This window comes from Amblyomma maculatum, chromosome 5 (genome assembly GCF_055883805.1).
Source record: "Amblyomma maculatum isolate TAMU_Amacu chromosome 5, ASM5588380v1, whole genome shotgun sequence".
Taxonomy (NCBI): Eukaryota; Metazoa; Arthropoda; class Arachnida; order Ixodida; family Ixodidae; genus Amblyomma; species Amblyomma maculatum.
Window position 1 is genome coordinate 43,028,749 of NC_139348.1, and position 15,732 is coordinate 43,044,480.

Here is a 15,732-nt window from a genome sequence, read left to right on the forward strand (position 1 = left end):
GTATACAATCGGCTGGACGCAGCAGCGAGGCGGCATTCCAACAAACTCTACCGCCGGCAGTGGGCATCGCTCTGCAGGAAGATGGAGGAGGACTGTAGCTCGCGGCGGCTCTTTACCACCCTGCGACGCATCACAACGCCACAAGCGAACCCGCAGCCGCTGGCCGCTCTCGCCATCTCTAGCGGCCTTAGCTACGAGGAGCTAGCTGAGCGGTTCGCGGACCGCTTTGCGCCGCAAAGCCCCGTGAACGCAGGCAGCCAAACTTCACCTCTGAGTCCCGGAGACAGAGCCAGCGCTCCTACCCCTGGTGACCCTTGTGATGCCCTCTTCACAGTGACAGAGCTCAACAATGCGCTACAGCGCTGCCACCGTCGCTCGGCGCCAGGGCCGGATGGGGTGACCTACCAGATGCTGCGCAACCTGGACGCAGATCAACGGCTGGTTCTCCTGCAGCAGATCAACCTAGTGTGGGAAAGCGGGACCCTCCCGGAGGACTGGCGCACGGCAGTCGTCTGCCCCATCCTCAAGCCAGGACGCCCACCAACCCAGCTCGCGGGATACCGTCCAGTGGCGCTAACATCTGCGGCTGGTAAGCTCATGGAACACATGGCTTTACATCGCCTTAACGAGCAGGCTGCGGCGGCGGATTTGTTTGATGAGCGGCAGACGGGCTTTCGCGGAATGCGGTGCACTGCGGATTCCATCTCCGATGTTGTCAGCGCGCTCGAGCACGCGAAGGCAGTGAGGCAGGTTGCGTTGCTTCTACTGCTGGACGTGTCGGGCGCGTTTGATAACGTCTGCCGCGCTCCCATTCTCGCGACGCTTGAGAGGGCTGGCGTGGGCGGACGCTTGCTACAATACATTCGGAGCTTTTTCCAGGCGCGCTCCATGCGCGTTCGCGTGGGGGGTGCTCTCTCGGCGCCTCGCCCGGTCGGGCTAGGCGTGCCGCAGGGCTCTGTCCTGTCACCTTTTCTGTTCAATGTGGCGATGTCGGTGGTGCCGGGCTGCCTGCCTGCAGGCTGCCGGCATCATGTGTACATCTCCATATACGCAGATGACATTGCTCTGTGGTGCCTGGGACCGCCGGGCGAGACAGCACGGGTGCGCGCGTGCCTGCAGGCAGCTCTGACGGCGGTGAGCGACTGTTTGCGCGGCCTAGGTCTCTCGCTCAGCGCGGACAAATCCGTCGCAATGGCCTATGTTCCGAGCTCGCGCAAACGACCACCGCCGCTCACACTGGACGGGACCCTCTTGCCGTGGCGACGTTCGGTGCGGTACCTGGGGTTGGACATAGACCAGCGCCTTTCCTTCCGACCCGCGGCGATCAAGGCCTGCCTGCAGATGAAGAGAACCACCGCCGCCGTACACAGGCTCACTGCTCGAGGCCAGGGCATCTCCCAGCAAGCAGCGTTACGGCTGTACAACTCCGCGGCTCTGGGGGCAATCCTCTACGCGCTACCGCTCGTCACACTTCGCAAACCATGCTGGAAGAAGCTAGAGGTCGAGCATCGCAAGGCGCTCCGCATTTGCCTCGGCCTTCCTCAGAACTCTCAATGCGCAGCTACTTTGGCCGAGGCAGGTGCGTGGCCTTTACAACTTCAGGCCACGCGGCGGGCGCTCCGACACATCGATCGCCTACAGCGCGCAAAGGACGGCGGCCCGCTATTACATCGGTTGCGACATCATCGCCACTCACGCATGGGAGCGGCGCTGCTCGAGTACGAGCAGCTCACCAATGCAACGCCCCCCTACGACCTCTTCTCGCCCTGGCCCGCTGCTACGGAGGTTCAGCGAGAGATTGTCGGAATCGCGGGGAAACGCACCACACCGCCCTGTGCAGTGCAGCAGCTGACCAGAGCCGTCATCTACGAGGAACTCCAACACCACCTCCTCGTTTACACCGACGGCTCCGTGGCCAGAGACAGTTGCTCGCTAGCAGCGGCGGCTACCATCCCCGCCCTGCAACTGCACAGACAGCTGCACCTGTCATACCTGGGTTCTTCCACCACGGCGGAGCTGCTGGGCCTACGCCTAGGCCTGGATCTACTGCTTGAACTGACTCCGCCGCCACCCAGGTGTGCCGTGCTATGTGACTCCCGCACTGCCCTCAGCCGCCTTCGAACCACCGGCCGGGGAACTCCGCTGCTGTGCCAGATTCGCGCACGTCTCAAGCACTTGGCGGAGCGTGGTTGCGCTATACGGGCACAGTGGATCCCCGGGCACTGCGGCATAGAGGGAAACGAACGTGCCGACGAGCTCGCGACCGCAGCACATGAACTCCCTCCTAGCGACGAGCAACTCGCTTTGGAGGATGTGCGTGCGGTAATCGACGATCACCTCCGGACGCAGCACCCCGACCCACGCATCGCAAGAGGTGAGCGCATTCACAGTGTCAGCGGCCGCTCGCTGACTCGGCTGCAACGCGCGATGATCCTCCGTGCACGCATTGGATGTGTGTGGCCTGGGGAACGACGGATGCGCCACGGACTTGCCAATAGTGACGTGTGTGACGGCTGTGGCGAGGTAGAAACTCTCGAACATCTTCTACTGCGCTGCACCGCGCTAGCCGAACCACGACGTGAGTTGCTGGCGGCTTACAGAGCGCAGGGGGTAATCCCGGACAGCGTAGCTGTGCTCCTGTGGCCGCCGGGCTGTGCGCGCGCCCGCGAGCGAGCTCACGTGAGCTTGTGTGAGTACATCGAACAGGCGGGCTTGATGACCCGCCTATTTCACCTCGCCAGATAGTGCGCGCTGGGACTGAACGCTCCACGTGTGCTATTTCCCACAATAACGGCTGATCGCCCACGACAGCCGTCAGTGTTTTGTACAGTGTGCAAGTGCGTGCGTAGTGAACAGTTGCCTGGACGTGGAGCTATTGCGGAGGCCCGCCCGACGTGCCGAGTACTCAGTGACCTAAGACATTTGCGGGTGGGCCTCATGCAAACTACTGTATACTGTACCATAGTGTATATATTTCTTTTATTTTTACCTACTCTTTTCTTTCTCCCTATCACTCACCTCTTTGATTTCCTCTACCTTCTCCTCGCTATCCCTTTATTTCCGCCGCCCCAGTTCAGGTGCTTCAGATATAAGATAGCAGATACCGGGGCTGGCAAACATCTTTTCTTTCCTTTTGTACATACAATAAATAACCACTACAACGCAAAACATTATCCTCATTCATAAGAAAGGGGACAATAACGACCTTAAAATTTACAGAGTACTCAGGTTACTGTCTGTTACGTATAAGGTATTTACTAAGGTAATTGCTAATAAAATCAGGACAACCTTAGACTGCAATCAAGCAAAGGATCAAGCAGGGTTTCGGAAACGATACTCTACTATCGATCATATCTATACCTTCAACCAGCAGATAGAAACATGTTCGTAATATGACCAGCCCTTGTACATAGCATTCATTGATTACAAAAAAACATTTGACTCAGTAGAAACCTCGGCGGTGATGCAGGCATTGCGATATCAGGTGGTAGGTGAACCATACGTGAAAGGGCTGGAAGATACATATATTGGTTGCACAGCAACCATAGTTTTGCATAAAGAAAGCATCAAAATTCCCATAAAGAAAGGGGTTATAGGCAAGGAGACACAATCCCCCAAGTACTATTCACAGCTTGCTTAGATAAAGTATTCAGAGATTTGGAATGGGAGCAGTTAGGGATAAGGGTAGATGGAGAATACCTCAGTAATCTGCGATTTGCTGATGACATTGCCTTACTAAGTAACTCAGGAAATGAACTGCAAAGAATGATTTGTGACCTAGACAGAAAAAGTAGAACAGAAGGATTGAAAATCAATATGCAGAGGACTAAGGTAATGTTCAACAGCCTCGGGAAGGAACAGCAGTTTACATTAGGTAGCGAAGCATTGGAAGTAGTAAGCAAATATGTCTACTTAGGACAGGTGGTAACTCAATAGCTTCTATTGCTATTTCGTGATCTCCGTATTGGCTCCGAAGGCGACCTTCTACCAGCCGGCAGCTTTGGACTTGCACGGCCGCAGCACCAAAGGTGTTTAGGTGGAAGTCAGCCTTTCCTAAAACCTTCAAATCAAGTGTTTTTGAGATATCTGCTCGAATGAACGTTTTTTGACTTCCACCGTCCATGACGCCCCGGATGTAGCCGTATATGGTGCTCCCCAAAGCAAAGGCACGGAAAGTCTGCAGTGCCGTCTCTTGCGTTTCTTCTGTTTTGGCTTCTGCATGCACATCAGTGGCGGTGATCTCTGTTGGTACGTCAGTTTTGATCGCTGCCCAATTGGGGTTACACATTGATGTAGCGTGCCTTTTCTCGCAATTCCCGCATTTTATCTTTCGCCTGCAGTCTTCTTTTGCTCGGTGTCCCCACCTTGTGCATCGAAAGCACCTTTTCGCCCTGGCAAGTTTTTCGGTTTTTTCTTCGTTCGTCAGTGCAGCCGTGCAGATCTCTGTGCCGTGCCTGTTCGAATTGCAGAATGCGCATTTTTCTGTCTTCTCTGTCTGCGCATAAAGAACAGCGGCACTCGGAGTCGGCTGCCTGGCGCGTTTGCGGAGCTTTTCCTTGTAAGACGGCTTTGTAAAGGCGGGAACTTGCCTACATCGCTCTCGACACTCTGTTTCTACCAGCAGAAAATGTAGTACCTCCTCCACCACCTTGAATGCACGACAAAGGAAGTCTCGAAAACGGCGAGCCTCATGAAGGACTCCTTTTGCGTGGACGATCTGGTGACGGGGGCGGCTATAGCAAACGAGGCGTTGAGAATAGCTACTGAAGCCACCGACATAATGAGAGCCGCCGGCATGTGCTTAAAGAAATGGTCCTCGAATTCCGATGCAGTCCGCGCGGAGCTTGGTGACGACGAAACTACACCTTCGAACGGTAAACAGAAGATCCCGGGAATGAAATGGAACGCAGCTGACGACAAGATGGCAATATCCCTGGCCAGTGTGATCAGCTCATTAACTAACTAGCGGAGCTGCGTCGAAGCGCGCGGTGCTGCAGGCGTCGGCAAGAACATTCGACCCCTTGGGCCTCGTCGCACCGTTCGTGGTGCGAGCAAAGATCCTTTTTCAAAGGCTATGGGAGAGAGGTATTGAGTGGGACGACCAATTACCGAGCGACTTGAAAGAAGACTGGAGAAGTTTGAACCAGACTGGAGACAACTCTCCTTCCCACGTTGCACCCTACAGAACGACCACGTTTCCGGGCAGCTGCACATTTTTTTGCGACGCAAGTCCGTGGCCTACGGGTGCTGTGCCTACCTCCGCATTGGAGAAGACAGCGAAACGGTGAGCGTCAACCTCATCCTTGCCAAGTCACGCGTGGCGCCTCTGAAGGCCTTGTCGCTGCCTCGGTTGGAGCTGATGGCGGCTGTAATTGGATCACGTATGGCCACCTACTTTCAAGGAGCAATTGATCACCAAATGAATGCATTCTATTGGACTGACTCGATGATTACGCTCCTCTATCCATTGGAAACGCGCATAAAATGAGTTGCACTCATTTTTTTTTTTGGGGGGGGGGGGGGGGGGGGAGGATGTAAAGAATATATAAAGAAAAAGAAGAACCGACAATCCCGTAGCTCGACTTCAGAAACGAAAAAAGGGCCTATAATCTGAGCACAAAGCAGAGAAGAAATGCCGAGCTCTTGCTCCCGGAAGAGCAGCCAGTAAAAGTCAGCGCGTTCCTAGGTTTCAAGTTACAAACCGAAGACGGCATGGTCCACTTTCCCGGAACGACCGGGGAACGCGCGATTGGAAACAAGGGTAGGCGTGGCACCGCGCTGAGAAGGAGGGGCCTGGGCCGGCGACGAGGAGGCTGTGCGCACGTGCGGGGTGCGAGTGCTGCTGGGAACGACTGGCCGAGAGAGAGAAGAGGGGACGAGACAGTGTGGAACGCACCCTTCGTCGGAGAAAGACGCGTGTAAACTTTGCTGAATATATCCAGTGTTTTTGTTACCGTTAAAGAGTTTTTGTCCGCGTGTGATTTCTTCACTTTTATTCGAATCCCCTAAAGTTCGAAGTTGTAGTAACAAAGTTCAGTCTAATATCAAATCAACAACTACTACAAGAAGAATAAGATTGGGATGGAGCGTATTGGCAAGCACTCGCAGATTATGACTAGCAGCTTACCGGTATCGCCCAAGAGGAAAATATGCGACAGTTGCATCTTACCTGTACTCACCTATGGGACTGAAACGTGGATACTAACCAAGGGGGTCTGCTTGAGGACAACGCAGAGGGCTAGGGAACGAAAACTGGTATGGGTAACATTAAGAGATAAGAAGCGTGCAGAGTGGGTCAGAGAAATAACTCAAGTTACTAGCATTATAGTGGAAATCAAAAAGAAGAAATGGGCATAGTCAGGACATGTATTGCGAAGCGAGGATAACAGATGATCGCTCAGGGTAACAAACTGGATTTCAAGGGAAGGAAAGCGGATCAAGGGGCAGCAGAAAGTTAGGTGGGCGGATGAGGTTAAGAAGTTCACAGAGGTGATGTGAATGCAGCTAGCACAGGACCGGGTTAATTGGAAGAATACGGGAGAGGCCTTCACCTTGCAGTGGGCATAGTTAGGCTGATGATGACGATGATGAACAGAAAACGTTTACATATTGTTACTAGTTGTATTCTCTGGTCATACTCCAGAGGGCAATAAAGTGCGACAGCTGCCTAAAGACGAGGATGCTGAGGGTGGATAGATCTGGGCTGCCATCAACGCTAGTGGTAAGGACTTGTGGATCTTGCCCATGCCATCTCCTGGTGGAGGTGATCTCGTACAACAAGCTGGAGCTCTGCAGTGGCCGCCACGTCGGTACATTTCTACAGAAGCCTCCCCTTCTACGGTTGCCGCCCAAGCTGTCATAATGGCTCAACCCCGGGATCCGGGCACCTTCTGTGGGACCGACGATGTTGATGTGCACGACTGGTTGGCCATCTATGAGCGAGTAAGCAAGCACAACCACAGGAGTCCTCATGATGGCAAATTTCATTTTTTTATTTGACCGGCACCGCGCACGTCTGGTTTGAAACTCACGAAGACGAGCTCACATCTTGGGACGTATGCAAGCAAAAGCTCCACGACCTTTTCGGCAAACCTATTGAACGCCAAATTGCCGCCCAGAAAGACCTGGCATCCTGAGCCCAAATTTTGTTCGAATCTTTTATTTCTTACACACAAGGCGTCCTGTCCCTGTGTCAGAAAGTTGATTCGGCCATGACTGAGGCCGACAAAGTAGGCCACATACTAAAGGGTATTGCCGATGATGCTTTCCACCTCCTCGTGTGTAAGGGCTGTTTTCTGTGGACTGTATTTGTGACCTGGACCGAAAACCTCTGCTCACTCTTGCACTACACAATTACGGCATCGTCGATGTTCTTGTGGATGGAGTTCCAGTTTCATCAATTATTGATATCTGCGCCCAACGGTCCGTTCTAAGCTCCTCATTTCGCCGTTGCCTCAAGAAAGTCCTTACACCAGCCGTGTCGTCCACAGTTCTCGTCGCTAATGTAAGCCCTGCTGCTGTGGTTGCGCTAGTTACCATTGCTGGCCGCCACGTCCCAGTGTTGTTCACCATCCTACAGGAATGCCCACACGACGTTATTCTTGGGATTGACTGTCTAACAGACCACACTGCCTCTCATTGACTGCTCTACCGCCCTACATTACTTAGACCTTCCGCTCTGTTCTAAAGATCCCGCCTGTTCACACTGCCTTAGCTCAGCACAGTTCTGCCGCCTTCCTCCTGAAGCTGCCGTTTATATCCCCATGTCGCCATTTCCACCCGTCCCGGACGGCGACTATCTCGCGTGTCCCGTTATTGATGTCATCCTGCAGCTGCACGTCCCCCTTCCTCATTTAACTGTACATATTTCCCAGAACTGCACCACTCTCCCTGTCCTTAACTTGAGCTTGTCAACTCAAGTTCTGCTCGAAGCAATTTTACTAGCTGTGCTGTCCCCGCTGACCGATTGTGCCATTTCAGCTCTGACTACAGATCATCCAACTGCCGTCCCTGCAGCCCGGCTCTCGCCCTCCACATCGCGTTCTGACCCTGTTAACAGCATGATTGTAGCTGATCTTCAACCTGAATTCGCCACGGAGTTACACAAGCTTTTTCTGACCTATAGTAATCTTTTTGACTTCTGTACCCGCCCATTTGTTCAAACTACAGTTGTCACCCACCGCATTGATACCGGTGACGCTAGTAGTATTCACAGGCGGCCCTATAGTGTTTCGCTTGCCGAGCGGCGCGTCATTCAAACGAAGGTCGAAAAGATGTTGGCGAATGACATAATCGAGCTTTCTATTAGTCCCTGGGCATCGCCTGTCGTGTCGGTCAAAAAGAATGATAACGTTTGGAGATTCTGCGTTAGCTACCGCCATTTGAATAAGATGGCTAAAAAAGATGTGTATTCTCTTCTGCGTATTGATGACGCGCTTGGTAGTTTGCACGGAGCCAGCTATTTCTCATCCATCGACCTTCGTTTTGGCTACTGGCAGACCTCTGTCGACAAAAGAGGCCGTGAGAAAACAGCGTTCATCCCTCTTGACGGCCTCTACCAATTTAAAGTAATGCTTTTTGGCCTTTGCAATGCCCCTGAAACATTCGAACGCATGATGGACTGTTTGCTTCGAGGCTTCTAGTAGTCCACTTGTTCGTATTATCTTAACGACGTAATTATTTTTTCCTCTACAGTTTACTGTCTCCTCCATCGCATTTCTACAGTTCCTAAGCATTTTTATTGAGCCGGACTTCAACTAAACTGAAAGAAGTTTGCTTCGGTCACCCAGAAATGAAATTCCTTGGTCACTTGGTTAATGCTTAACGAATATAACAGCGCAAAGAACGGGACGAAACACGGAAAGAAGAAACACCTACACGGGCACGTACAGCGCCCGTGTACATGCTTCTTCTTTCCGTGTTTCGTGCCGTTTTTCGCACTGTTATATTAGTTATGCAGTACCAACTAGCCCGGCAGCTTACACTTCGGTAATGCTGCCGGCTTTCAGCCTGACTGTACAAGGTTCCCGCTGTCAGAGATTTTCCGACTCCGCGTTCATCCAGCGATGTTCGACGCTTTATTGGCCTATGTTCCTATTTCCGACGATCCGCCCCGAACTTCCCAGCCCTTGCTCGTCCTCTCACTTAACTCCAGAAGAAAGGCGTATCATTATCTTGGGGGCCGGAACAAGGTGCACCTTTCTAGGAGCTTATGGCTGCTCTCACTAAAGTATCAATCAGTCATGGATCATTTCAACCCTTCCTCCCCTACTGAACTCCGCACCGACGCAAGTGGCCATTGCATTGGAGCTATATTCGCTCAGCGAGAACACGGCCGCACACGGGTGATTGCGTATGCCAGCCGCCTCCTATCTACGCCCGAATAAAACTATTCTATCACAGAGCGAGAGTGCCTGGCGCCTATTTGGGCTATTACAAAATTCCGCCCTTATTTGTTTGACTGCTCTTTTACTGTTATAACAGACCATCATGCTTTGTGTTGGCTTTCCTCCCTCGAAGATCCTAATGGCCGTTGACGCTGGGCGCTACAATTCCAAAAATATACATTTACGTCTTCTACAAGTCTGGCCAGCTTCACCAAGATGCAGACTGCTTGTCCCGTGATCCCGTCGACTCCCCTACCTCTTCCGACTCCGATGACGACGCCTGTGGCTTGTCTGTCTCGGCCTTTTCTAATATTGCGAACGAACGGCGCCTGGATCCTTCGCTACATTCCCTTATCTCTGTCTTATCTCCCACCAGCCTGATCCATCCCTTGCCTTACTTGTTCCCCATGGAAACACCCTTGGAAATGCACATGGAAACACATATATCGACGTAATATGCAACCAGATGGCGCAAACCGTTTGCTTGTCGTTCCCCGACATCTCAGTTCCACAATTCTTAACAGTTACACCTGAGTGTCTTCCGCACATACGACAGCCTGCGTCGACGTTTTCACTGGCCGGGGCTCTACCGCTCCGTCCAGCACTACGTTTCCGGATGTCAGCTGTGTCAGCTTCGGAAGAAACCCACAATTTTGCCTTCAGGTCACTAGCAACCGATCCCCTTACCGACTGACCCATTTTCCCTTGTTAGTGTTGACCTTCCTGGGCCCTTCGCAGTTTCCACCTCGGGGAACAAATCGATCGCCGTCGCCACCGATTACGCTACGCGGTACGCTATTACCCGAGCCATCCAAACGAGCTGCGCCACAAGCGTCGCTGACATGTTTTTAGAAAATGTGATTATTCATCATGGCGCCGCTCGTGAACTACTAACTTACAGCGGCCGCTGCTTCCTCTTACGAGTAGTTGACGAAATTCGCAGTTCGGGCTCCGTCCGCCTCAAATTCACTACCGCGTATCACCCCCAGACCAATGGCCTCACGGAACGTCTAAATCTTACACTCAGACATGTTTTCCATGTATGTGTCTGAATACCACCAGGATGGAGCGTTCATCTACCCTTTCTGACGTTCGCCTACAACTCGTCTCTCCATTCTATTGGTGGATACTCTTCATTTTACCTGCTATTTGGCCGACACCCGTTACTGCCATTCGACACTGGACTTGCAGACGCACTAGTACTTACGCCAGTGATGCCGTCGCCCGTTTTTATGGTTTCCGCCAGATTGCTCACGACTCTCAAACATGCCAGTACAATAGTCGCCACCGTGATGTGCACTACTATACTCCTAGACCTTTCGTCTTGCTGTGGCTCCCGTGCCGTCGAGTGGGGTGGTGCGAAAAACGTTTCCCTTTTAAACAGGAACTTACCGTGTTTAGCGGCCCGTGACCGACATCATATACGAGTTTGAACCGGTGCATACGAGCTCCTCGTTCATAGTGCCATCCTCCGAAAGTGTGCATGTGTCCCGTATCAAGCCATATAATTCACGTTCTATTTCACTAACGTAGAAAGCACCGGGACTGTGTTTTTGTCGAGGGGGGGGGGGGTAGTGGTACTAACTGTATTCGCTGGTAATGCTTGAGATAAAGATGAAGTGCGACAGTTGCCTAAAGAAGACAACGCTGTGGGTAGACAGATCTAGTGCTGCCATCAACGCTAGTGGTACGGACTGCTATCACTTGTGGATCTTCCTCATAACAATATATTGTAAAACAGGTATTCGCTCCGATATGTTCAGCGCCTGATGCTGAAGAGGATGACGACCACCATGTTCAACGCGCGTGACGGTCAGGAAAGAAAACGATACAAAGCTCGCTCCAACGCTCGTGCGTGTGCTGACACAAGTTCGAAGACGGATCGCCGGACGTTCCATTGACTGTTGACGGCGTAGCGCCCTGTTCAAGGTCTTCTATAACAAGTGGTGGAGGTGACAGCAATCCCCTCAACCTGGAGCTTCGCAACCGAGCGTTGCCTACCACTTCCGCGATGCCTGAGACCGCCAGACAACCGCCACCCTCAACGCCTGTCAGGAGGAGGAGGAGGAGGAGGAAACAACTTTATTTAACGCATTACATTAAGCGTTAAGAATGTCCTGGGCCAGGGTCACCAAGGCCAACTGATCTTGCAGCTGGTCAGAGGCTAACCAAGCCCGCCACGTTGAGGGAGGAGGGTGTGGAAAGTGAGGAGACTGGAGGGTGACAGGGCATGGAAAGATGCAATGCTCCAAGTTTGCATAGTGTTCTGGGCAATTTGGGCATGCAGAGGAATGTATGATTCTGTATAGAAAAGATCGGGCAGGAGTAAGCAGTGTATTTAGTTGTATGCGTCTAAGAATGCGGATTTGCGTGGTAGTGAGAGATTTATCAGGAAGAGGAAGTGTACGGAAAGTTTCTCTAATGTTGTCGTAGTGAACGTTGATTTCGTTTTTTGTAGTGAAGAGTAGTGTCCCACGTTGGTGGATAAGGCCAGGGATCCCAGGCGCCCGGTGTTGAAGTTCACGGGTGAGGCGATGCACTACCTCATTGCCTGGGATTCCAGCGTGACCATGAATCCACCTCAGTGTTACAGTGTGGGGACGTAGTTTGGTAAGAGCTCTGTGTAGATCATCGTGTAGTTCAGGAATGCGACCTGTGTGAATGGCGCGTATAGCTTGTATTGAATCAGTGTATATGGTATATCCTGAAGGGTTAGGGGGTGCTTGTGCGAGGTCTTGAATACTGGTAACTATTGGTAGGGTCTCGAGAGTCGCTGTAGTATGAGGATCTATGTAAGGACCGAGGGTATGCGTCACTACATCGCTATAGCTCTGAATTGAGTAAGCAGCCGCTCCGACGTTAATTCGTGATGCATCTGCGTAGATGATCGTGAAATCTGTCGGGTGAACATGGTTGGAAATGCGAGCGGAACGTCTGCCTGTGTTAGTGTCGGGTGCAACGTTTTTTGGAATGGGGATTATTCTGAGGTTATCCGGGAGCGAAGAAGGAAGGGTAATTATAGGGAGGTCTATGGGTTTGAGTGCAACCTGCTGTAGTATCCAATGTCCTTGTTTGGTGCTAGAAAGACGTGCCATTTGCCGGTCGCGATGTTGTTGTATGAGGTCTCCCAGGGCATCTGCCCCAGTACAGCGCGTCAGCGCGACTCAGCCATCTTCAGCGGCAAACCTGCTGTAGTATCCAATGTCCTTGTTTGGTGCTAGAAAGACGTGCCATTTGCCGGTCGGGATGTTGTTGTATGAGGTCTCCTAGGGCATCTGCTCCAGTACAGCGCGTCAGCGCGACCCAGCCATCTTCAGCGGCACCGATGAAGTGGATGTAGAAGACTGGTTGGCGTCGTATGAACGCGTACGTGCGTACAATAAGTGGGACAACACCGTGAAGCTCACAAACGTCATTTTTTATTTGAGCGACATTGCCAATCTATGGTTTCGCAACCATGAGAGTGACATCTCTACCTGGACGGCTCTCAAGACCAGCCTGACTGAAGTTTTTGGCCGTCCCGCAATACCTAAGCTTCGCGTCGAGCAACGCTTGCAAAGTCGGGCACAACAAACTGGTTTAAACTTCACCAGTTTCATAGAAGATGTTGTAGACCTCTGCAAGCGCGTAAACCCTACCATGAGCGACGTCGAGAAGATCGGGCATATTATGCAAGGCATTGACGATGAGGCCTTCCAGATGCTCGTCACCAAAAACCCCCAAACTGTGTCCGATGTTATCAGCTTCTGCCAAAGCTTCGATGAGCTGCGCAAAAGGCGGCTTTCCACACGACGCGCTGGCCTTCAGCAGGTTACCCTTTCCAGCTTGGCGCTCTCCGCGTATGGTCCCGTGGACCAGCAGTCGCTCATTCAGCCCATTCAACAGTTTGTTTGTGAGGAAGTCGCACGCCAGCTTTCCTCGTCTACCTGCCCGCCAGCACCTGCGCCTGCGCCGCCGCTTACTCCCACTCTTCAGCGTGTCATACAAGACCAGGCCGCGGAGGTGCTGTCTTCACCTCCTCAGCAGCCCCTGGTGGCGCTCCTCTCACATACGCTGATGTTTTGGTGCGGCCACCACCCCCTGTCGCCCCCAACACGTTTCTTTATAGGAATTTTGTTACTTTCTTTATGCAGAACTATGGTTGCTGTGCAGCCACTATATATATCTTCCGGCACTTTCACGTACGGCTCGTCTACACCCTTATTTCGCAATGCCTGCATTCCACCAAGGTTTCTACTACCCCAAACTACGCCTAAATGTCTTAGGTATGCTTTTTCATTGATACCTTGTGCGAAACATAAAGGGTGTACTATAACACATACGTGCCAAAAGGGCGATAATTAGTTTTTAAAAAGGTTCCTTGTCATGTAATTTCGGTTTATTTTAATGAGGTTACCACAACTGAACTATGGATAATGTATATCGTAATACAGATTAAACCTGCAAGATATCAGTAGTTCATTCCCGGCAATTGCGGCTCTTCGGCCATACTAGCGAAAGAGTTGGAAATAGTTTACAGTAATGTAGTAGCCATTATGTTACTTTTTGCATGATGAATTTGTGACTTCATAGCTGCTGTTAGACTGCTGGAGCAGAAACATACTGTGTTGGCGCAGTAGTTCAGTTAAAACCATTATTTCAAATTATGAGATAATTCCACACTCTAACGCTTCTTATGTAGTACTCCTCTCAGTTGGTAATGATAAAAAAAGTACAAATTAGTTGCCTACACGCTTGACTTCAACGATTTGGTACGAAATCTACTCTGTGGTGAATGCTGGCTTATCTGTGGGAACTGGGAATGGGGGGGGGGGGGGGGGGGCATAGGTTTATGGTAAGATCAGTGCCTGATTTCAAGAATATTCCCTGAAGTGAATCGCATCATTCCGTGCATAACAACAAATGTCTATTGACAATAATTAATAAATCTGTACTGAACGAGGGGGGCAAGGAACGCGAGGCAGGACATTATGTCCAAGGAGCGCTCCTGCATTTCTAATAGCAAGCATGATGCTTAACTTATGAGGCCTAAATAAATGCGTCACTAAACTACACTTGTCGGATGACAAAGCCAGTTCTTAGTGTATTAAGCTGAAATATAATCGTTTGAAGCAAGCATGTTCGAGCTGCAAGCGTAACCCATCATTTAGTGGGAAGTGCATGTGGAAGTGGGAAGATCATTAATATAGGGGGAGGGGTGTGCCCCTCATTCGCAGTGTGAAGCATATAAAACAGCGAACAGCCTTCACTTTATCGATTTTACGACAAGCGTAGCGCTGCTGTACGCACCTCGACATTGGCAATGTAGCTCCATTCGGCGTGGAGGAAGGCGTTCAGACCCGTGCTGGAGCCTTCCATCAGTGCAGCCCGCGACAGCAGCATGACCGTCGTCGTGACGTGCAGCAATAACATGACGTAGAAGAACTGCATAGAAACATGTGGCCGCGTAGGATAAAACAAACTTAATCCTGTTTAAATTAATCCTTAAACAGTATTTTTCAATTTTGCCTCGTTGCACTGTAGAAAATAATCTGAAGGCGTGAGTTCTAATTTCCCTACAACGACGTGCGAAGACCAACGAGGTCACCAGGATTCATGACGTGACGTTACTATTTAAGCATTGTTCGATGTGCATCGCCTTTTGTATCGGCATGTAGGACGTTGATCCTGATTTCTCGACACGGGTTTAAGTCTTGCGGGTCACTGAACCTCCGGGGAAGCAATAAAAAGGTCAACTTCAATTGTACTTTTGCAGCCTCAACTGCGTTTCTGGTAACAACTAGTGTTTAGAATTACCTCTCGTTAGGGTTTGCCCAGCTGCATTGCACTATAAGTTGTCACGAACCTACAAAATGACACAGCTGCAGAACTCTGGAGCTGAATTCCACAATCTCCCTAATACGTCGCTGTAGCGCCGGGTACTGCGGATGGGGCCCTTGGCTTTAAAGGGACGCTGAGTACAAATAAATGAAATATTCTCAACAAAATTTCATTCGCTTCTCCTTCCGACATTTTCGTTGGCCTTGCAAAAAAAAAAAAAACACATTTAGAGGGAATAAAATGCGAATAAAATATCTTCGCGCCAGCCGACTGAAATTCACGACGCCTTTACAAGAAAGAACGGGTTGCCATTGTTTTCAAATAAATGGTAGTGAAACATGGTGTTTGGAACCCATGCTCATAAATTGGTGTCTAATGATACATTTGATCTGGGAAAACGAATGGTGTGAGGACACTTCTAATTGTATTTTTTTATATTTTATTCCAGCTCCCGCTTTTCAGAGAGGGATTTGTTCATGGTTGAAATGCGGTACACTGGCAAATTTTGTGGGCACCTAATATTCGC

The 15,732-nt window shown here is 51.0% G+C and overlaps 1 protein-coding gene across 1 annotated transcript in view; it reads right to left on the minus strand.

Moving 5' to 3' along the window:
* Nucleotides 1-6,866: 6,866 nt before the first annotated feature.
* The window catches only part of LOC146188187 (sodium-dependent acetylcholine transporter-like), a 38,729-nt gene continuing 29,863 nt past the window's right edge, over nt 6,867-15,732 (minus strand). Inside the window, exons 7-8 of the mRNA XM_084605004.1 lie at nt 14,676-14,810; nt 6,867-6,932 (exon numbers count right to left, since the gene is read on the minus strand). Coding sequence (XP_084461130.1) covers nt 6,867-6,932; nt 14,676-14,810 — 201 coding nt within the window. The remainder of the gene's footprint in view (nt 6,933-14,675; nt 14,811-15,732) is intronic.